Genomic DNA, 21,223 nt, shown 5'->3' with positions numbered 1-21,223 from the left:
AGCGATCGCTCTCTGAGGTTGCTGAGTGATTGATAAGCAAAGCTTTGTCCCATAAGTAACGAAATTCAAAATAAAGTAAACACAAATTTTAAAAATTCCCAGAAATGTATGTTTGAATGTATACGATAGATTTATTCCTGCGTCGCAGTATTCTTACACATAGGTCAAGGCAGTGGTTTAGTAATCTGCAGCAGTATTTGACAAATAGTCGCGACGTCCTATGTTAGAAGCCTGCTTATTCTGGACGGCCTCCAGCTTTGGACACTCTGTGATACGATGACCCAGACCGCCACAATAGGTGCAACCATGGGAATCGCCCAAGTCCAGGTGCTGGTGCTCGGCCTCCGGCGCCAGCTCGTCCAAGAAATCGGGCACCTCCTGCTTGCCCTCGATGAGCAGATGCTTGAGGTCGAGCAATACAGACTGCTCGGTGATCTTGTTAATCAATGTGGTTGCTAAGCCCTTTGTGTTGGACCGACCTGTGCGGCCGATGCGATGCACATAGTTTTCGATATCGTCTGGCATGTCGTAGTTAATTACGTGCTGCACGTTGGGAAAGTCCAGGCCCTTCGAGGCCACGTCCGTGGCTACCAGCACATCTTTTTTGCCCACGCGGTACGCATCTACGGCCCGTGACCGTTCTTCCTGATCTTTTCCGCCGTGTATGGCCACCGCCTCCACACCTTTTAACAGCAGGTACTCATGTATGCAGTCCACGTCCTGTTTTTTCTCCGCAAAAATGAGCACGGGCGGCGCTGTCTTCTGTAGGCAGTCCAACAAATAAACCACCTTGGCTTCCTGTTTCACGTACTCAACCTGCTGGGTGACGTTCATTGACGCGGCACCTGCGCGACCAACATTAATAGTGACTGGCTTTACGAGAGCGGAGCGGGCAAAGTTCTGGATCTTTTTCGGCATGGTGGCGGAAAACAACAACGTCTGACGCTGTCCCTTGAAGAAGGAGAATATCGTACGAACGTCCTCTTCAAATCCCATGTCAATCATGCGATCAGCCTCGTCCATGCACAGGTAGCGACACATATCCAGCGTGAGGATCTTCTTGTCCAGCATGTCCATGAGGCGACCGGGTGTTGCCACAACAATATGTACTCCGCGCGATATTACATCCAGGGCTTCGCTGACCGGTAGCCCCCCCATAGCCAAACAGGAACGAACCTCAGGCATGCCGCACGCTTGGAGGTGCTTGCTGTAGTGTTGGATGATCTCATGGGTTTGCTTGGCCAGCTCGCGGGAAGGGCAGATGATCAACCCGTAGGGTCCCTCATTCCGCTCAAAGGGTAGGCTGAACTCCTGTTCTAGGGCAAACATGATGACAGGGAGCACGAAGACCAGAGTCTTGCCAGAGCCAGTGAAGGCTATGCCAATAAGGTCGCGTCCCGCCAGCACAGTGGGCAGACCTTGGACCTGGATTGGAGTGGGGGTTTTGATCCCCTTAGCCGCCAGGCCATTGAGAATTCCTTTTGGGAACTTCATTTCCCGAAAACTGCGGATTGGCGGGCTTGGGTTCTCGCCCTCCACGAGGATTCTCAACTGCTGGCGCACGGCTTGGCGCTCTTCCTCCGGCATGGCCCGAATGTAGCGTGGCGGACGCCATGAGGTCTTGATAGGTTCCTCGTATTGAATGCCCTTGGCCAACTCGGCCACACCCATAAGCGCCTTCTGCTGGGCAATGCTTTCCATGATCTTCTCCTCCTCGCGCAGCTGTTTTTCCACGGCGCTCAGCTTCTTTGCCTCCGCAATCTTTTTCAATTCGGTGTGTTGGTCCAGCAAACTTATATTGTACTTGCGTCCCCAAGTCTCTGCATCGTGAGCGCCCTGGGAGTCATCCTCGTTCTCGTTTTCGCTCGAGGACTTTGGCTGCGTCGTCTCCGACGCCAGCTGAACGATCCGGCCCAGCTTCATCATATGCTGCTTCTTCCGTTCTTTCACAGGCACGTACGGCACGTACTCCTCGTTGTCCTGGTCTCCGTCCTCTGAGGACTTTGAGGACCTCCGGTAGCGCTTAACCTGCGCCATATCAACCGATCCGTTTTTCTGTTTGGACCTGCTTCAAAACAAACACAAGACAAGGTGCGACCATTTTAAAATATCCAGCCATAAAAATACCAAAATATTCACAAACTCAGAAATCCAACATTATGAGGTAATTCCACTGCAACTTTGTATGGGCTTAAGGCGCGTTATAGTCCGTTCATACAGAGGGGGCTTTCGCTTCAGCGGTCATCTTCAGCTTCAGCGACTTTTTCTTTATAAGAAATTAATGTGCCAAAATGGGACGATTTTTTCTGTATTTATACGAGTTAAGGTGGAAAGGAAATGCATTGCACTGCAACGGCCCAAGAAAATATAAGAGTTCTTGGGATCAGAACCAAAGAGGCTTGCAACGGCTCGGAATTCGGAAATGATTTCATATTGCTATGCTTTTTTTAAAGGAATAATCAACATTCTTCTTGGCAAGACCTTGCCTCAAAGCATTATACGCATTTATACTCCTTACACAATTGGGTAAAATTACCCTCGATGGACCGCGATTTCTTAGGAATTTACGTGCAGAAGATTATCGGCGGAAATGCATGATTTTCTTGTAAAAGCATTTCAAAGTTCCGTGTTTTGCTATAAACCCAACGTATAATTTTCTAGGATTTTTAGGCGTTTTGTGACATTTTGCTTTAAAGAACAGGCCATATGTTCTTGTTGTCAAAATAATAAGCGTTCGAAAAAATTCGACAAAAATGTGAAATAAAACCTTTAATTTTTATATTTTTAAAGAAAATTGTATAAAAGGCTATACCAATAAGGCACGCATTGTATAATTCTAACCGCAATACATGTACTAAAGAAAATGTAAAGTGCTATGCGCTGCAGGCAAAAAATATTTATTTAAATTGCATATTTTGGTCATCCATGGTCGCTCAAGCTCTTAAGGAATCACGGTCCATCGAGGATATTTAATTCACGGTTGTAGGGTCTGGTTAGCTATAAAAACATTTTTTTTTTTAGTCGAGTTTTTTCGAACGCCTATTATTTTGACAGCAAACGGAAAGCCCATATGTTTTTTATAGCAAAATGTCACAAAACACCTTAAAATCCTAGAAAATGCAATTACAAGAGCACGTAAATTCCTAAGGGTAATTTTTTTGCGATTTTCGAGACACAGGCCCTTTTTTAGACAATTACCCAAAATTGTAAAGGGGCATACATCTCCCAAATTTGATGCTTAAAAAAGGAGTCCAGGTGTTAAATGGTAAATTTTAAAATTATAAGCTTAGGTCGACTTACGGGAGGTCCAGAATTTAATTTTCTTATATTTTGTTGTTGTTTTCCTCTGCCATAGCAGCCATTTGCGACACCTGCCAGGACTGGTGAATACCCTATTTAAATAGTGTGACTATGCTATTTTTGTTACCAAAAACTATCGATTGCTTGAGCGAACAATTTTCTTTATGTTCAATATATCGGCGTTTCGTTCGACACCAATCACCATTTTAGAAGAAAAAGTGAGCATTATCTGGTTTTAGCCCAGGTTTTAGGTAACGAAAACAGTACAGCCGTCGTCATGTCCATGTCGAAAACCACGAACACCTACAATCGGCAGAACTGGGAGGACGCCGAGTTCCCGATTCTGTGCCAGACTTGCCTGGGTGACAATCCGTACGTGAGGATGATCAAGGAGCGCTTTGGAAAGGAATGCAAGATTTGCACGCGTCCGTTCACCATATTTCGATGGTGTCCTGGCGCCCGGATGCGCTTTAAAAAGACGGAGATATGCCAAACATGTGCGCGCCTGAAGAACGTGTGTCAGACCTGCCTTCTGGATCTCGAGTACGGATTACCCATTCAGGTTCGCGACGCCGCCCTCAAAGTGGCAGACAATATGCCGCAGAGCGACGTCAACAAGGAGTACTACATCCAGAACATTGACGCCCAGCTGCAGGACGGAGATGGAACTGAGGCGGCCGGGGCAGTTGGCCGATCCCTCGCGGCTAACGAGATGCTTTCCAAGCTGGCGCGCACGGCGCCGTACTACAAGCGAAACAGGCCGCACATATGTTCCTTCTGGGTCAAGGGAGAGTGCAAGCGTGGCGAGGAGTGCCCCTACCGGCACGACAAACCCAACGAGCCTGACGACCCGCTGTGCGAGCAGAACATCAAGGACAGGTACTACGGACGAAACGACCCAGTTGCCGAGAAAATCATGAAGCGGGCAGCCTCGCTTCCTACCCTCGAGCCGCCGGAGGACCGCAATATAACCACTTTGTATGTGGGAAACCTCCCCGAGGAAATTACTGAGCCAGAGCTGCGAGATCAGTTCTACCAGTTCGGAGAAATTCGTTCCATCGCCTTGGTGCCACGCCAGCAGTGCGCTTTTGTGCAGTACACCAAGAGGAACGCTGCAGAGCTGGCCGCCGAGCGAACCTTTAACAAATTGGTGATCCAGGGCCGGAAGGTTAGCATTAAGTGGGCCCACTCCCAGGCCAAACAAAACACCGCCGCAAAGACAGACAGACGCTTTGACATCACCGGCATTCCGCCACCCAGTGCGAAGCCGAACGACTACTTTAATCTGCGCCAGGAGCAGATCAACGTCATGCCTGCCGGAATGAAGCTGCACCAGCTACCTTCGAACCTTGTCCCGGCGTCGGCATACCAGATGTACGGTCAGCCGACCTACGCGGCGCCCTACGGCAATGCCAGTTCCACAGGCGCTTCTACCTCGGGTGTGAGTCTTGACTCCATATCGATACCTCCGCCACCTGGCCAAGTACCCTATCCCAGCCAGGATGCCAGCCGAATGGGTGCTGTGAAGAAATAGAAAGTTCTACAGAGGTTCGGTTTAAGATAAGCCTTTTATAGAATCCAATAAAAAACAAGAACCCTGAAGTGATTGCTAAATATTTATTAACTTTTTCCCAATGAGTCAACTCACTCAGCTCGCTCACTTGTTCACTTGTATACTTGCTCACTGTTCTGTTCTTAACTTTATCACTGGCTCTGAGAAATCAGCTGATTGACTGTAAAACCGAATGCGAAATGCATCATAAAAGTTAAAAAAAATACTTTTTGAGCCAAAAACAGCAAGAGAGCAACTGAGCAAGTGAACTAAAAATATCAAATAAGAGAGCCAAACTGAACTAGGGATGTCAAATATTTGAAAAATATCGTATCGCTGATATATTTTCTTTAAGAAAAATATCAATATGATATCACTATGGACGGCAGTCCATGTAGTGACGAAGCGCACCAGGAGAGTGTGCGAAGGCGACTACTATTATATAGCCGCAAAATTGAAAATCTGCTGTGATAGTCCGATCGTAATGAGTAATACACCAATCGAAAGGTATTGCAAAAACTTAAAGGATTGCATACCAAGACTTTAAGAAAATCAATTGGCTTGGGAGAGAGAGCAGTGAAAGTGAAAAAGTAAAAATTTCGAATTTTGGAGCTGATGGGGTTGGTGGGGATAAATGCCCCCTCGCAATGTTTTAGTTGTGTTCTTATTGAAAATACCCATGAGGGGTCATACGATAAAATCCGACGCTCCGTTCAAAAGTTATAGCCAAAATAAGATTTTCTTCTTCTTCCCAAAATGAAAATTTAATTCTGTTTGTCAGTTTGTCCACTTGTCCAAAATATGTTTTTTAAGTTCTGAAAATTTGATATGACGTTCATCACGTCGATATAAAAAACTTTTGTTCTACCACTTTTGGAAAAACTAGCTAATTTAGCGGGAAAACAGCTATAAATAGCTAAAATTCGGAAAGCCGTAACTTCTATACTACTAAAGCTACAGACTTGTGCTGCATCTCGTTTGAAAGGTATTTTTAAATGCTATAAACGCCTTCTATATGCAATTTGTGCAAATGTAATAGTTAAAAAAATATAAACAAAATACCATTTTTTTTTAAACTTTTTTTTTAGCTTTTTTTTAATTTTCTCAAAAACGGCTCTAACGATTTTCCTTACAACTTTAAACTGTATAGCCCTTGAGATTCCTTAAATTTTGGTATATATCATGTTTATGTAAAAAATCGCGTTTAAAAGTTATTCAGAAACGAAAATAGCCACTTTTGCCAGCTCAGAACAACTAACGCTTCCTGAGTGTTTAATTTTGTGCGTGGGTATCCAAACTGTATTTTAGGCTCATAGAATCATTTCAATTGTTTTAAGGAGTTCCAAATAGGAAACTTTTGTTCTACGACTTTTGGAAAAACCCGCTGCTTTAGCGGAAAAAAAGCTAGAAAAAGCTAAATTTCGTTAGATTGTAAGTTCTACACTACTGAAGCTACAGATATGTGCTATACCTCGTTTAAAAGGTATTTTGAAATACTTAAACGCCTTTTTAACTTAATTTGTTTAAATACAATGGTTTACAAATTATGATTGACCAATTTAAATTTAAATGTATATACTAGCTCCTATGAGAGCAAATATGAACAAAGAAAAACTTCTGATATCAAATAAAAACACCTCTTAACAAGGTAAAAAACTAGTGACGATCGCACCTTCAACATACAAAAGTTCTGATATCAACATTTGTGACGAAAAATTATTACACTCGTCATTAAATACACTTTCTAAGATTTTCTCATTCGGCCCGCCCTAGCAAACTATTCCAGCCTTTTTCCCTTCACAGGCATTTTCTATTGCAGCGTGCCGAATGAGAAAATATTAGAAAGTCTATTTAATGACGAGTGTAATAATTTTTCGTCACAAATGTTGATATCAGAACTTTTGTATGTTGAAGGTGCGATCGTCACTAGTTTTTTACCTCGTTAAGAGGTGTTTTTATTTGATATAATATATCGCCAAAAAAACATCGATATATCAGATACTTTTGATATTTTTTTTTCAGTTGAATTTCAAAATTTTAGCCGCGTAAATAAGCTAACAACAAAGACTTTTGCCCTAAAATTAATGTAAAAGCACTAGAAAAGTATAAACAATATAATACGTTTTATGAAATTTCTTATTTTATTAGCTCCACACATAAAAGTTTTTGTTTTTCAAGTGGGATAACATTTTTGATGTATTCCCACATGTTTTAATAGTTTTAAAACAAAGTTTGCACTTAGTTTTTTGTTATTAAATTCACCGAAATAAATTTTAACACGCTTCATTTTTTTGTGCACAGATGAGAGAAAGATATGCAAATATCAAATAATATCGAAAAATAAAATATCGATATTGTGATATTTGGCTAAATAAATATCACGATATAAATATATTTTTTTTTGCAAAAAATATCGATATATTGATATTTTGATATATTTTTGACATCCCTAAACTGAACATGTGAACAAAAGAGAGCAAGTAATAGCCTCTTCTCATAGAGTCCATCCATGAGAATTTTTGACGAATGTGAAACTCACGTTCCCACAGAACTCCATCCACCATCCAATAACAGCTGACTGAAGAGCAGTTGCTTAGCTCAACATTAACGAAGGGGAATTTTAACTCGTGACAAATGTCGTAAAATTGCGTTCTCCTAATCTTATTGTAGAATAATACAATAAATAGCATAAGATAATAGTTTAAAACATATCTAAGCTTTTATAACATATCCTATAACGAGTATGCATACATATTGCTGACTGGGGGAGAATCTAACCTCCCGTACCCCATACTCCGCTCTTACTGCGCCTCTGCCTAGCCAATATTAATATGGCAAATATGTAAAAAGAAAAAAAAATTTCTGCTGTTTTTGGTAATTTATAGCTACTTTGCAACTTTATAGGAGTAAAAAGTACACTTTTAATTAATATTAGTTATATTTATGAAGTGCAGAACATTGATGTTTTCGTACGCATAACAGCTTACATTTTGGCCCACACATAGCAACCTGCTTGCGAACGCATTTCCGCTCATAACAAACTACAAATAATTAAAAAAAAAAACAAAAAACAATGATCTGAAGCATTATTTAATTCGATTTGATTTGTTCTCGCAGTCATCGTTCAAATTTTCACAGTCAAGAGGAAGAATTCGGAGTTGCACCGAGAAAACATCGCCTAACTATCGCATAAAAGACCCCTTCAAAGTCCGTCATCCAACTTTGACGGGCCGGTTTCTCGAGTCCCTGTCAAAGTCCCTGATAGCTATCTGTTCGAAAACTTAAAGACCAGATAAACTGTTCGTAAAAGCATATCCGCTTACTCGACTGCTTTAATTTATGTGAACGAGAAACAATTACAGAGTGCTGTTAACGTACAAACACAAAAAATGGGGTGATTCGATTATTTCATCAGCTGTTTGGGTGTAATTCAAAGGAAAAGTCAGCTGTGATTTCGTTTCTTCTTCTTAGTTGGCTTTGGAAAATCAGCTGTCATTCTATCGAGTCGAAAACGCTTAACAGGGACTCCGAGTTCCTGTCAAAGTTAGCTCTCACATTGATGCTCGAGAAAGCCAAACACATTAGCAGTTACTTTATCTGTTCGAGAAATGTTAGCCGGCACTCGAGAAACCGGCCCTAAGAGTTTCACAAAATTATTATTTTGTAGTGTGACCGAAGTTTTCAGAGTTCACCCGATCAAACAAGTCAACTGGCGCCAAGTATTGTATTCCTAAACTGGTGCGTTCAAGACATCGACCCTAACTGGCGCATTAGTGCAAAACAATTTTTTCTTTGTATCGTCGAAATTGTGATATATATTCGGTCCACATTCACAGGCCTTTGAAGAAACACGCACATTTCACGCCGGGTAGGGCAAGGGACCTCGTGGTGTGGATTCACTTTTAGGTTAAGTTTGTGTAACACAAAATTCAAGACAAAGTATCTGGTCATATGCACTAGTCGTGCGACCAACCTTCATTTTCAACATTCGTTGAAATCAAAGCCTAATAAAAAAAAAAAGAAATTGTGATATGTATATAGACATCCCCTAATAAGTTGGCAGCATCAACATTCTGTCTTGCGAAGCTTGTTAATTAAGAATGTGCCTACTTCGGATTATACCAAATAAACTGTCTTTTTTCATATTTTAAAAGCAAAATCGATCGTCTTTAAAAATAATAATAATTTTAATATTGCCGTAGACAACGTTTTCGCTGAAAAATGTGTCACAATGGCAAGTGTCATTCTGTATAATTAAGTGATTATAGGGCCATTCGCTTTGAGACGCGTGCATCTTGGCGACAATTTAAAAACTTGTTGAGTAGACCATAATCATTGCGTGTTCTGAAGTCTGATCGGGAACACGTTTAGATTCTCCCTGATAGGAAAACCTCCGCGATGGCAACTGTTTTTCATGGAACTATCGTGCATACCAAGTCCTTCAACGAATTTGAGTCCTTTGAAAATGGATTCCTGGCAGTGGATGACGGCGGAAAGGTGTTCACCATGACTTGTCACTATAAAACAGTGTCTTAATGTTGTTTCGCACGCAGATAATAGGTGTGGGCCATGACTTTCAGCAGTGGGTGTCCAGCAACCCGGTCAGGACCAAGGATTTGGCCGAGGTTCGGCTGACGGATTACCAGTTCCTCATGCCGGGCTTCGTCGACTGCCACATACACGCCCCGCAGTTCGCACAAGTGGGCCTGGGGCTTGACATGCCTCTTCTGGACTGGTTGAACAAGTACACCTTCCCGCTGGAGGCTAAGTTTTCCGACCACCTTTACGCCCAACAGGTCTACCAAAGCGTTGTCGTAAGTAGCTTGGGAGCACCCGTACTCCTTATCTGCTGTCGATTTCAATTTACTGATAATGATAATGCGATACCCCCAGCAAGCAACGCTGCGCTGCGGAACCACCCTGGCGTCCTATTTCGCCACGAACCACCTGGAGTCGACGCTGATCTTGGCGCGCGAGGCGGTGCGCCAAGGTCAGCGGGCGCTCGTTGGCAAGGTCTGCTCGAACTGCAACAGCCCCGATTTCTACGTGTGAGTACCGAGCGTGACCGATTTGGTCTGGTCAACTCACCAACGTTCTTCCGTACAGGGAGACTGCGGAGGAGTCGGCCAGCGCTACTCTGGCGTTCGTGCAGGAAATGCGCAAGCTCGGAAGTTCCCTTGTGCTGCCCACAATCACGCCCCGCTTCGCCCTCAGCTGCAGCAAGGAACTGTTAAAGGATCTGGGCGATATAGCGAAGCGATTCGATCTGCACGTCCAGAGCCACATCAGCGAAAATCTGGCAGAGATCGAGGTGGTGAAGGGGATCTTCAAGACTAGTTACGCCGGAGCTTACGACGAGGCTGGACTCCTGACCAACAAGGTTACTCCGCTCAAGCTTCTGTTTGTGACGTCTCTTCATCCATCTTAAATTGCAGACGGTAATGGCGCATGGCGTACATCTCGAGGACGACGAGGTTGAACTCCTTAAATCTCGCGGATGCTCGGTGGCACATTGTCCTGCATCAAACACGATGCTCAGCTCAGGTCTATGCGACGTTCAGCGGCTGGTTACCAACGGCGTCACCGTGGGCCTGGGCACAGACGTTTCGGGTGGAAACTCTGTTTCAATTCAGGACGCCCTGCTACGCGCGTTGGACGTGTCTAAGCACCTGGACTTCTTCAAGAAGCAGAACATTCGCGGAACGGGGGAGGCCAAAAAACAAGATCCGAACTACGTCCAGCTAAAGTACAAACAGGCACTCTACTTGGCCACGTTGGGCGGAGCCAAGGCGCTCTCCCTGGACCACCTGACTGGAAACTTCGTCTTCGGAAAGGAGTTTGATGCCCTTTTAGTGGACGTAAGCGTTGTAGACAATCCGGTGCGGAAGCTGAATGTCGACGAGCTGGTGGAGAAGTTTATTTACACCGGTAGTGATCGCAATATTTTGGAGGTTTTTGTCGCCGGCAAGTCTATTAAAAAAGGATGTCAGTTGGAATAAAGCAGCTAGAATTTCAACAGCGTCATCTCACAGGAAAACGTAAGGATATTTTATTTTTATAGCGACAAACATTAAATGCTGAAACGGATTTTAGCTTTTAGTTAACCTCCCATATTCTTTTCTTATGTACAGTTGAACTTTTAAAAAGTAAAACTACATTTAGTTTTACATTTTATACTCTGAAAAGTTATGTACATAAACTCTTATTATCCATCAATTTATAGTTTAATCACATATTGGCTATAAATGGGTCAAGGACATATCGTAATTAATCTTATTGCTGCGAATAAAGAGTATATATTTTTATATACGAAATATCGATTTCTATGGGATGATGGATAAGGCGTGTAATCTCCCGGCCATTTTAGTCGATAATCACCGCGGTCTGAGTACTTGGATTTTCTACATTGGTATAGGAATGTTGGAATTGGCATTGCTGGTATACAAATTAAGTAAAATGTCCTTGAGTGTTCAGAATTTCAAAGGAATTTTTTTGGGCTATCTAAATTGCCTGCGCAGATGGTGACGTTAGCCAATACTTTGACGTTACAGATTAAAGCTTACACTCTTACATGAATTTAAACTAGATTTCGCTAAGAATACGATAATTACGGCTAATTGCCTTAAATATACAGGTATAGGACGCGTTTTACGCATTGAACATATTTTGCTGCGTGGCATCGTTTTCGAAATCTGTCCATGCATTGTTCAGTTCCATAAAAATGAGCTTGGCAATCTCCTCGTTCTCTGTTCCATTGTGCTAAAAATAAGTTATATTAAAAAAAAGGATTTCATTTAGCACATGTCACCTACCTTGTCAGGATGTACTGCCAGGCAGGCGCGGCGGTATGCCTTCTTCACCTCAGTCGGGGTCACCATGGTGGACATTTCGCAGCGGTTCCACTTTGCGTTGTCCCACAGTACGGTGTGCATGGAGCACAGGAGCGCACGGATGTTGTTTTTCTTTCCATCGGTCTGAAAATTGAAAAAATAAACGGCGGCTCCTATATCTTCACCGTAATGCCTTACCCATTCCATAATTCGCACTTTCTTGGGGTCCATATCTCTAACCAAATCTTCCTTCCGCATTTCGTTGATGGACCGCGGACCCTGATTCATTTTGCTGCCGAAGGAGTAGCCTTGTTGGCCTAAAATGTCTGCAAATATGTCGGAGCTCTTGGTTCCACCACCACCCGCTTGCTGTGCTGGCTTCTGTGAATCGAAGTGGACTCGACTGTAGTCCGGACGCGGTTGGGCAGGTACTGACTGTGACTGCGGCGTTGGCCTGGCAGACATCGTCGGCTGAGAATGTTGTTGTGTTGGTGTCTGCATATACGTCCCCTGGGGCTGTGAGGATGGGGACGGCCGGTGAGTTGGGCTAGAGAACTGAGTCGGCTGGGGACTAGTGCCGACAGGAGACTTTCCACTCAGGGTGCTCCGGTTAAAAGTTATGTTGAGTCCTGAAGCCAGGTTGGCGATGTCAGCAAAGGGATCTGCAGATGCCTTAGGAGGCTGCGATGGTGACGCATCAGTTTTAGTGACCGCGGGGTTAGTTACAAAAGTTGGCAGGGAGCCAACAAATGGTGGAAGGTCTGGTCCAGCCGATGGCTTAATGCTGGCTGCGTTGCCTTGGTCCACAGAGCCAAATATGTCGAACGGGTCAGTGTTGATTCTCGACGGTGGATGCTGCAGTGGCGGTGGTGGAAGGATGTCGGGAATCGGCGCAGAGCCTATACCCGTGCAGTCATCATCGCCAAAGGCCCCTAACAAGTCAAAGCTAGCATCTGTGCTGGGCTTAGCGCTAGTTAAAGGATCGGCCGCCGGCGCGTCACTAGGCTGCTGGTTCAGGTTTAGCAGGTCAATGGGCGGAGAAGGCTCTGGCACAGGCGTAGGTTCATGGGCAATTTCTGTGACATCCGGCAAAACGTGCGGAGAGCTGGAGCAATCACTCTTTCGCAGCCCAAGCGGTGGCAACGCACGCGTGGTGGGCTTTGTCACTAGATTACCAGAATATGTTGAAAACAATGCACAGATCCAACAAGCTTAAGCACTTACCAAAATTGTCCAGCATTTCTGCGAATTCCAGATCCGAGCTGAACAGAGCGGCTGGCGATCGCATGGGTTTTGCCGGCATCCATGGCGGCCTGTGGCTGGGAAGGGTTTCCGAGTCAGTCACCGCCAGCGAGAGCGACACGCAGAAACTCGGAGCCACTTGTTCAGGATCTGGCAGGTCATCCAGGTCCTGGCTTGTAAACGTAATCAGCGTTTCTGGTTCAGGGATAAATCCCGTATTTATTTGAAATTGACATATCTTAAGGCCTTGTGGTCGCACCATTCCCTTTCGGGCGTGGTACAACACCACAGTCACATCACCACAGACGGTCAAATTGATCGGCAACACTATTTTTCCGGCCACTGCCTGGTGTAATCTGCCAACCAAAAAATGTACTTTAATATTTAGGTATTTAAATCACTTTTGTTCGAACCAATCATACCGCATCTTTTCATATTCCTGCAGTGTGCTAAGCAATAGGTTCTCGTTACAATATACTTCCATGTAAATCCGGCATCCGTCGCGCGACTTGGTCATTTTGGGAACAGGCTGGCAACAAAGGGACACAAGATTTATGTTCTTGTAGTGTGGCAGCAGGGGCGTGGGGCGTAGGATGTCACCGAAGTAGTACAGGTAGCGAAATTCAGAGGGACGCAGGTTTATGGTGTGGCGCTTTACGGCGAAAACCTGCACGGCATCTTCCGGCTCCTGCAGCAAGTCCGCATACATGAGTAGAGCGCAGATGACTGTGGCGGCAGTGCACCCACCCGAGTCTCCTGTCTGCACAATCACAATTGATTTCGGGTCCGCGTTGAGGAAATTATATATATCTGCTGACACGGTAAAAAGGTCCTAATGTAAAAAGAGGTTTGATTGTCATCATTAATTGTAAAAAGAAATTAAAAGACTTTAATTTATCTTTATACCCTTGCAGAGGGTATTATAATTTCAGTCAGATGTTTGCAACGCAGTGAAGGAGACCTTTCCGACCACATAAAGTATATATATTCTTGATCAGCATCAATAGCCGAGTCCATCTAGCCATGTCCGTCTGTCCGTCTGTCCGTTTCTATGCGAACTAGTCCCTCAGTTTTAAAGCTATCGCAACGAAACTTTCCCAAAAGTCTTCTTTCTAGTAGATCCGACCATTATATCTTATGGCTCCCATAAGAATAATCAAAAATATAATAGAAAAACAAGAGAGAACGCTATAGTCGGGTTGGTGTCCCGACTATCTTATACCCGTCACTCGGCTAAAGGGAGTGCGAGGGAGATGGATATATAACATTTTTTTGATTGCGAATAACTTTTTAATGAATGGTCCGATTTAAAAAATGTCTTGCATTTATACTTATCGGAAATCTTTAAAGGTGTGGGCGCCAGAAACATTTTTAAATCGTTAGTGGGCGGTTGTGGGCGTTAGAGGGGGCGTGGCGCTCGGCTGAAATAAACTTGCGCTGCGTAGGAAGCCCAAGAATATGTGTGGGAAATCTCAACCTTCTAGCTTTTGTAGTTTCCGAGATCTCTGCGTTCATACAGACAGACAGACGGACAGGCGGACATGGCTATATCGACTCGGCTAGTGACCCTGATCAAGAATATATATACTTTATAGGGTCGGAAACGCTTCTTTCTCCCTTTTACACTCTTTTGCACGAATACAATACACCCTTTTACTCTACGAGTAACGGGTATAAAAATTATCAATGTTGACGGCAGTCCACGTAGGGTCGAAGCGCACCAAGAGAGTGTGCGAAGACGACTACTATTATATAGCCGCAGAATTGAAAATCTGCTGTGATGGTCCGATCGTAAGGTATCGCAAAAGCTTAAAGGCTTGCAAGACTTTAGGGAAATTAATTATTTCGTAAGAAAGAGCGGTGAAAGTGAAAATTTGAAAACTTAGAGCTGTTGGGGCCGATGGGGATAAATGTCACATAGTATTATTTTTAGTGTTCCTATTAAAAATACCCGTCGAATGAGGTCATAGAAGAAAATCCGATGCTTCAAAAGTTATTCCAAACTCAAGTTTTTGGAGCTCTTTTCAAAATGAAAATTTTTGTTCCTTTGTTTGTTTGTATGCACCCAATCGTTGTTATAGGATCCTGTACTTATTTTTACAGTGTTAAGCAAGACAATGTAAGAAACTTTTGTTCTACAACTTTTGACACGCCAGTTTGGCGGGAAACCATTAAAAACAAGAAAGGAAGCTAACTTCGACCAGCCGAAGCCGTATACCCTTGCAGATCATTCCTATTAACTAACAAATCGCAAAAATGTTTAATTTCGTAATATTTTTAGATTATTTTCCTATCCTTCCCTATGGCAACTATATAATATAGTCGTCCGATTTTTGTTTAAATTTAATTCGAAATTCTGAAATATAAAAAAATCATATCCTAGAGTAGAAGAGAATACAATAAAAACCAACGAAGCTATAATTTGTTTCCAATTAATTTTCAATTATTTTTCGTTCGTTTATGTGGCAGCTTTATGATATAGTCGTCCGATTTTTATAAAATTAAAATTGAAATTCGGTAATATTTAAAAAGAGTCATATCCTAGAGTAGAAGAGAATTCAATAAAAGCCAAAGAAGCTAAAATTCATTTCCTATTACTTTCCCAATAATTTCCCAATTTAATCGTTCCTATGGCAGATATATGATATAGTCGTCCGATTTTTTAAATATTCAATTCGAAATTCAGAAATATTTAAAAAATAATATTCCCAAGAGTAGAAAGTTTTATTTCAAAAAACACCGAAGCTAGAATTTTTTAACGTTTCTTTTCGGATCCATCCTATGGAAGCTATAGGAATAGTTGTCCGATCCTGCTAGATCGACTCGTCTAGTGATGCTGATCAGGAATATATATACTTTATGGGGTCGGAAACGTCTCCTTCACTGCGTTGCAAACTTCTGACTGAAATAATAACACCCTCTGCAAGGGTATAAATATGAGAGGTAACCCGACTATCAGATACCCGTTACTCAGCTAGAGGTAGTGCGAGGGAGATGGAGATGGCGCATAACTTTTTAACGAATGGTCTGATTTGAAAAATGTCTTCTACATTTCGATAGGTAAAAATAAACGAAATCCAAAGATTAGCTTTTTATGCGACCTTTTTTTGTTATAGAGAAGTTTTTAACTAAAAATTGTTTGTCGAATTTCGGATGTCTTCGAATATAATTCCTACAATTTAGTTCGGGATACAGTAACCAATTGGGGTTGGCCTTGCCAAAATATAAATATATTGATTAAAATCCTATTACAATAGTTAATATGAGTATTATAGCAAAAGTAATTGATGTTAAAAGCAAAAACTTCTGATATAAAACAAAAACAAAAAGAAGTGACGAAATCAGAACTGAATTATAACTTTTGTATGTCGATGGTGCGATCGTCGTTAAGAGGTTAATGTTAATTTTCGTATTACTTTGACATTCATTTTTGTATCTTCCTATGACAGGTATATAATATAGTCATCCGATTATTAAACCCTTGATCAGAAGTTTGCGACTCCATAAAGCATATTCTTGATCAGCGTCACTAGATCTAGTCGATCTAGCCTTGTCCACGCCCACACTTTCAAAGATTTTCGAGAAGTATAAATGCAATTTTGCTGTGTATATTTATACCTATCGAAATGTAGAAGGCATTTTTCAAATAGGACCATTCAATAAAAAGATATACGCAATCAAAAAAATGTTATATATCCATCTCCCTCGCACTCCCTTTAGCCGAGTGACGGGGATTAGATAGTCGGGACAATAACCCGACTATAGCGTTCTCTCTTGTTTCCTACTCTAGGATATTACTTTATTTAATATTTTCGAAGTAAATTAAATATAAATCGGGCGAATCTATTAAATAGCTGCCATAGGAAAGATAAAAAAATTATGTCAAAATAATACGAAGTTTAACATTTTTGCGATTTGTAAATTAAGAGGAATGATCTGCAAAGGTATATAAGCTTCGGCTGACCGAAGCTAGCTTCCATTACCCTCGCAGAGGGTATAATGATTTCAGTCAGAAGTTTGAAACGCAGTGAAGGAGACGTTTCCGTCCCCACTAGTTTGCGTAGCAACGGACGGACTGACGGACATGGCTAGAACGACTCGTTTAGTGATGCTGATCAAAAATATTTATACTTTATGAAAAAGACGTTTCCGATGCGATAAAATATATATATTCTTGATCGGTATCACAAGATATTCGATCTAGCCATGTCCGCCCGTTTCTACGCAAACTAGTCTCTCAGTTTTAAAAATATCGGGATGAATCTTTCCCAAAAATCTTTTTTCTATTGCAGGTAATATATAAGTCGGCACCAGCCGGATCGGACAACTATATCTTTTAGAGGAATTAATGCAAAATACACGAAGTCAGATACAGATTTTCAATGAGGGGGTACTTTTTTATTTGACGTTTTTTTGCAAATTAAAAAAATGCTTTTTAAAAAATATTTTTTTTCGGTAAAATTTTTGTATAACTCTGTTCAACATCTGACAACAATGATCAATACTGAACTTCAAATTTCAGGCGCCAGCCTGTTATAGGCCAAACATTGCAATCAACCAAAAAATATTTGACCATGGATTTTTCCAATTGTGGTTGGTTTGGTTCGTTGTGACGGCAACTTTAAATGGTACACGTCTCCATTTTTTGTCGGATTTTATCCAAGTTTTTATTATTATTAAAGAAGAATAACAATGATCAAAACTAAATTAAAATTTCAGGGGTTGGTTATAGGCCTAACATTGCAATTTTTAAAAATCAAAATAAAATGTATTTGACCATGGATTTTTTTCAAATGTTGTTGGTTTGGATCTTTGGGACGGCAACTATAAAATGGTTCACGTCTCTATTTTTTGTCGGATTTTATCAAAGTTTTTCCGATATAAACAGAAATTTCTACATTTTCAGAGTTTGTCGGGTTCTAGCACACAAAATACTTAATTTAGCCTATTCATTTGTTTGTCAAAGTTAAAAGGTGATATTATAATTGTAAAAAGTCCAAAGTCTATATATTAGCTAAATTAGTTGGGCGCTGTAAGACTTAAAAAAATAGGATTTTGTATTTTAGTACCCAAAGGTAGTTTCTCGTATTTTACTTCATGACGAGTCAATATTCTTGATTTCCATTTACATACCTGGAGATTGGGAGCATGAGCCTGCGGACACCCATAGACGGAACCTGCCTCAACAGTTCGAACAGGGGGCGGAAGCCGTGGCACTGTGCGTTGACCAAAGTTGTAAATGCTTAATTTGTTAGGAGCGAAACGACTCTCCAAAGAAAGCCTAACGTCTTCGATGTTGTTTGTCTTGTACGCCGACTCAAATCCGTCAGATGGACAGGGCATAACCAGAATCCGAGAGGTAATGTGGCTAATGTCGAGATCGGTGCGTGCGATTGATTGCTGCATTGTCTGCATCACTTTGGTCGATGTATCCTTAATGTTTTTAAACAACGTTCCAGCTCCGCCACGCAGCGATGACAGCAAGCTTCCGTGTCCATTACTGGAGGAGGAAGCGGCGACGGCGGGGGACGCTGTGTGCGGACTGGTACCATACGATTCGGTGTAAAACTCTGAATTAACTGAATTTTTTCGAGCGGGGCTCTCAATCGGTAATGATTCGATAGGAATTCCACGCAGATCTAGAGGCCCTTTGAGCGACCAGTTGTTTGTTTCCGCGATGGCTGCGAGGCGTTCGAGCACCATCGAGATGTCCAGGCGGTCGCCTGGGTTCACTTTGAAGCAGCCCCTGATGATATCTCGGAAGCTCTGGTATTGAGGATCAGGAGGAAGTATATAGTTGGCGTTGATGATTCGCAGCTTGCCGCCATCCTCGAAAGGATGCCTGCGGTAGCACAAGAAGTAGAGGATACAACTGAGAGCCCAGATGTCCGCTTTGGGACCGATGGGGTTATTGGACCAAGTATCGAGCATCTCTGGGGCCCGGTACATTGGCGTAGTCACGGTATTCAGCTGATCCTCTAGCATGTTTCGCTGGTTGGCACTCCACTCAAACGTGGGAGAGAGCTCCTCCTTCGTGGAGGAGCCAAAGTCACACAATTTGATCTGCTTGTCGTTGCCAATAAGGAAGTTTTCGATCTGCAATGGAATTGGAGGGGATTACGGCGTAAATTGTCTTTATGTAAGACATATTACCTTTATGTCTCGATGGGCGATCGGCGGCGACTGGGAATGCAGGCAGGCCACGCCTTGCGCCATTTGGTAGAAGATGCGCAGCACCAAAGGTGGATCGATGGCAGCATTATTTGCTTTAAAGCAGTCCACCAGGGATCCGCCTGTAAGCCATACCAATTCAGATAAAGTGCTAATTGGAGGCCCTATAGACGCGCTTACCTTTGCACAGCTCCGTGAGTAGCAGATACTGTGCCCCTTGCTGTGCAGACGGGGCAGTGTAACTGGAGCCCACGAATTCGACTATATTTCGGTGCCCCGAGAGTTGTTTGTGGATGCCGATCTCGTTGATTATGGCAGTGCAGGACTGCTGATCAGCACCGAGCAGACGCTTGAGGGCGTACTCGGTTCCAGTTTGCACATCTTGGGCGACGTACACAAAGGCATATCCGCCTGAAAAAGGGGTGGAAGCGAGAGAGTATGTCGATAACACAGCGCTGATAAGGGGCTTTTTAAATGCTAACTGCAGTGGGTTTAAGTAAAGGGGAAGTTGCTAGCTTATAGCATGCTATCTATGTATGTATGCTCAAATTTTCAGTAGGTTTTTTGCCCTTTGTCTTCCGCTAGAGTTCGTAGCCTTCACCCGGCTCCAATGCCGTTCTTATATAAGAGAGGCGATCACTTTGGCGAGGCGTGACTCACAGGTCATGGAACGCGAGTTGTTAATGTGTAACAGAGTCAGTGGCAATGCACTGCGGCTAAAACGAGGATGTTGGTTTGAAATGGCGGAACGGAACGGCTCAGCCTGAAATCAGAAAGCGTAAACAAAGCGCAGCGAAGTGTTCAGATCGGTCTTTTCTTTCCGCGAGTGGTGCCTGCTGGATTCACTACCTATTGATTTTTTCCGCCCACTCCCCTCACCTTCCGCTATGACACACTTGATGCGCAGTCTGTGACCAGCCACCTCGACGACCTGGCCCACGAAATCGTTGTCCAGTCTGCCCCCGAGGGCACCTGCTGCTACGCCTCCTGCAGCCCCGTTGGCAGATGGAGCTCCCTCGCTGGAGGAGAAATAGTTGAAGTTAAGCGACTTGAAGAATTCGCCCATTTTGCTGTAGGACCACACTAGTGCGTTTCTTGGTCGCAAACGGTTTGACTTGTACTTTCTGGAGCCACTTTAAAGAACTAAAACATTTCGGCTGCACTGTGGCAAACAAAAAATAATAAGAATACGAAGGGCTGCGGAGTGCATTTTCCGCTAGAGTGTGAACGGACTGAGCTGACTCCGATAACCTTTTTTGGCAGCCCTTGCGTTATCGATATTTCATGCTTTACCTTTATCGATGTCAAGCAGCGCATCGTTAATACCCTGTTCAGATGGCGATTCTGCAACAGCGTCATATAACCAGCGAGTTTTGAAGAGATGGTCCGAAAGGTTTTGCAGTTCCGAAATTTTCCCAATGAGTATGCCATAAAAATTCCCATAAAGTCCATTTGCTGGAAGCAGCTGCGATTTTTGACATATGTCGGAGCTAGCCGGATCGGACCACTATATCTTAAGGCTCCCAAACAAATATAAGAAAATTAATTGTAACTTTGTAGGAAGTAGGCGTTTTGATTCTTGACTACTTAAAAACAAAATTGAAATAAATCGAAACGCTGAATCTGGAATCCCTGGAACTGCACCGAGTGAGTATTCTTTTATCTACAAGGGTATATAAGCTTCGGCTGGCCGAAGGTAGCTTCCTTTCTTGTTTTGTATTATTTTATTTTATAAAATAAAATTGGGCAATAGGGGCGTTCATGATTACAACAACGCGCATAGCAACAAAAACTGTTCTTCTGAACGCATACATTTTGATGACGTTAAAGTGCCATTTAAAAAGTTCTTTAAATAATATATATTTTCAAACTTTCCCGGGTTACATATCCGTTAGTTGCGGTCCAAAAGGTGCATCTATTTGCCTTCAAAGTGTCAGGGTATTCCCTAAACCAGGGGTGCTCAAAACTGCCTTATGGCAGCGCAGTTACAAATACAAATAATTACGAATAGTTTACAGCAAAAAACGGTAAGTCTTGAGACCAATTTTTATACCCGTTACTCGTAGAGTAAAAGGGTATATTGTATTCGTGCAAAAGTATGTAACAGCTAGAAGGAAGCGTTTCCGAC

The 21,223-nt window shown here is 42.8% G+C and overlaps 4 protein-coding genes across 6 annotated transcripts; 2 read left to right on the top strand and 2 right to left on the bottom strand.

Moving 5' to 3' along the window:
* Positions 1–107: 107 nt before the first annotated feature.
* abs (ATP-dependent RNA helicase abstrakt) lies at positions 108–2,109 on the bottom strand. The gene has a single exon (XM_017137199.3). It carries the CDS (start codon positions 2,035–2,037, stop codon positions 178–180), a length of 1,860 nt encoding a protein of 619 aa, XP_016992688.1. The 5' UTR covers positions 2,038–2,109; the 3' UTR covers positions 108–177.
* Positions 2,110–3,299: 1,190 nt separating this feature from the next.
* On the top strand, positions 3,300–4,902 carry LOC108054314 (pre-mRNA-splicing factor RBM22). Its single transcript, XM_017137205.3, has one exon. The coding sequence runs from the start codon at positions 3,578–3,580 to the stop codon at positions 4,832–4,834; it is 1,257 nt and encodes a 418-aa protein (XP_016992694.2). The 5' UTR covers positions 3,300–3,577; the 3' UTR covers positions 4,835–4,902.
* A 4,206-nt stretch (positions 4,903–9,108) lies between these two features.
* DhpD (guanine deaminase) lies at positions 9,109–11,166 on the top strand. 2 transcript variants are annotated; one of them, XM_070217035.1, is made up of 6 exons: positions 9,149–9,168; positions 9,238–9,349; positions 9,406–9,666; positions 9,746–9,900; positions 9,959–10,232; positions 10,288–11,166. In XM_070217035.1, the coding sequence occupies exons 2-6, from the start codon at positions 9,251–9,253 to the stop codon at positions 10,849–10,851; spliced, it is 1,353 nt and encodes a 450-aa protein (XP_070073136.1). In that variant the 5' UTR covers positions 9,149–9,168; positions 9,238–9,250; the 3' UTR covers positions 10,852–11,166. The 2 variants fall into 2 exon arrangements, with proteins under 2 accessions (XP_016992684.1, XP_070073136.1); XM_017137195.3 differs by having other exon boundaries at positions 9,109–9,349.
* aux (cyclin-G-associated kinase) lies at positions 10,820–20,327 on the bottom strand. 2 transcript variants are annotated; one of them, XM_017137194.3, is made up of 9 exons: positions 19,975–20,327; positions 19,276–19,506; positions 19,078–19,217; positions 18,058–19,020; positions 13,347–13,756; positions 12,907–13,280; positions 11,881–12,848; positions 11,665–11,826; positions 10,820–11,611 (listed from the first exon to the last, which is right to left on the bottom strand). In XM_017137194.3, the coding sequence occupies exons 1-9, from the start codon at positions 20,159–20,161 to the stop codon at positions 11,501–11,503; spliced, it is 3,546 nt and encodes a 1,181-aa protein (XP_016992683.2). In that variant the 5' UTR covers positions 20,162–20,327; the 3' UTR covers positions 10,820–11,500. The 2 variants fall into 2 exon arrangements, with proteins under 2 accessions (XP_016992683.2, XP_070073132.1); XM_070217031.1 differs by lacking the exon at positions 19,975–20,327 and adding an exon at positions 19,756–19,777.
* Between the last annotated feature and the right edge of the window lie 896 nt (positions 20,328–21,223).

Source organism: Drosophila takahashii, chromosome 3R, assembly GCF_030179915.1.
Source record: "Drosophila takahashii strain IR98-3 E-12201 chromosome 3R, DtakHiC1v2, whole genome shotgun sequence".
Classification (NCBI taxonomy): domain Eukaryota; kingdom Metazoa; phylum Arthropoda; class Insecta; order Diptera; family Drosophilidae; genus Drosophila; species Drosophila takahashii.
This window is presented reverse-complemented; position numbering and strand designations above follow the sequence as displayed.

Bases quoted from the DNA above. Each gene is read 5' to 3' on its own strand.
- abs (XM_017137199.3), bottom strand. From the start codon at position 2,037: ATGGCGCAGGTTAAGCGCTACCGGAGGTCCTCAAAGTCCTCAGAGGAC.
- LOC108054314 (XM_017137205.3), top strand. From the start codon at position 3,578: ATGTCCATGTCGAAAACCACGAACACCTACAATCGGCAGAACTGGGAG.
- DhpD (XM_017137195.3), top strand. From the start codon at position 9,251: ATGGCAACTGTTTTTCATGGAACTATCGTGCATACCAAGTCCTTCAAC. The intron at 9,901-9,958 runs GTGAGTACCGAG...TCTTCCGTACAG, and splicing joins AACAGCCCCGATTTCTACGT to GGAGACTGCGGAGGAGTCGG. The intron at 10,233-10,287 runs GTTACTCCGCTC...CTTAAATTGCAG, and splicing joins CTGGACTCCTGACCAACAAG to ACGGTAATGGCGCATGGCGT.
- aux (XM_017137194.3), bottom strand. From the start codon at position 20,161: ATGGGCGAATTCTTCAAGTCGCTTAACTTCAACTATTTCTCCTCCAGC. The intron at 19,021-19,077 runs GTAATATGTCTT...ATTCCATTGCAG, and splicing joins TCGCCCATCGAGACATAAAG to ATCGAAAACTTCCTTATTGG. The intron at 13,757-18,057 runs GTATGTAAATGG...TTTTTACATTAG, and splicing joins CTCATGCTCCCAATCTCCAG to GACCTTTTTACCGTGTCAGC.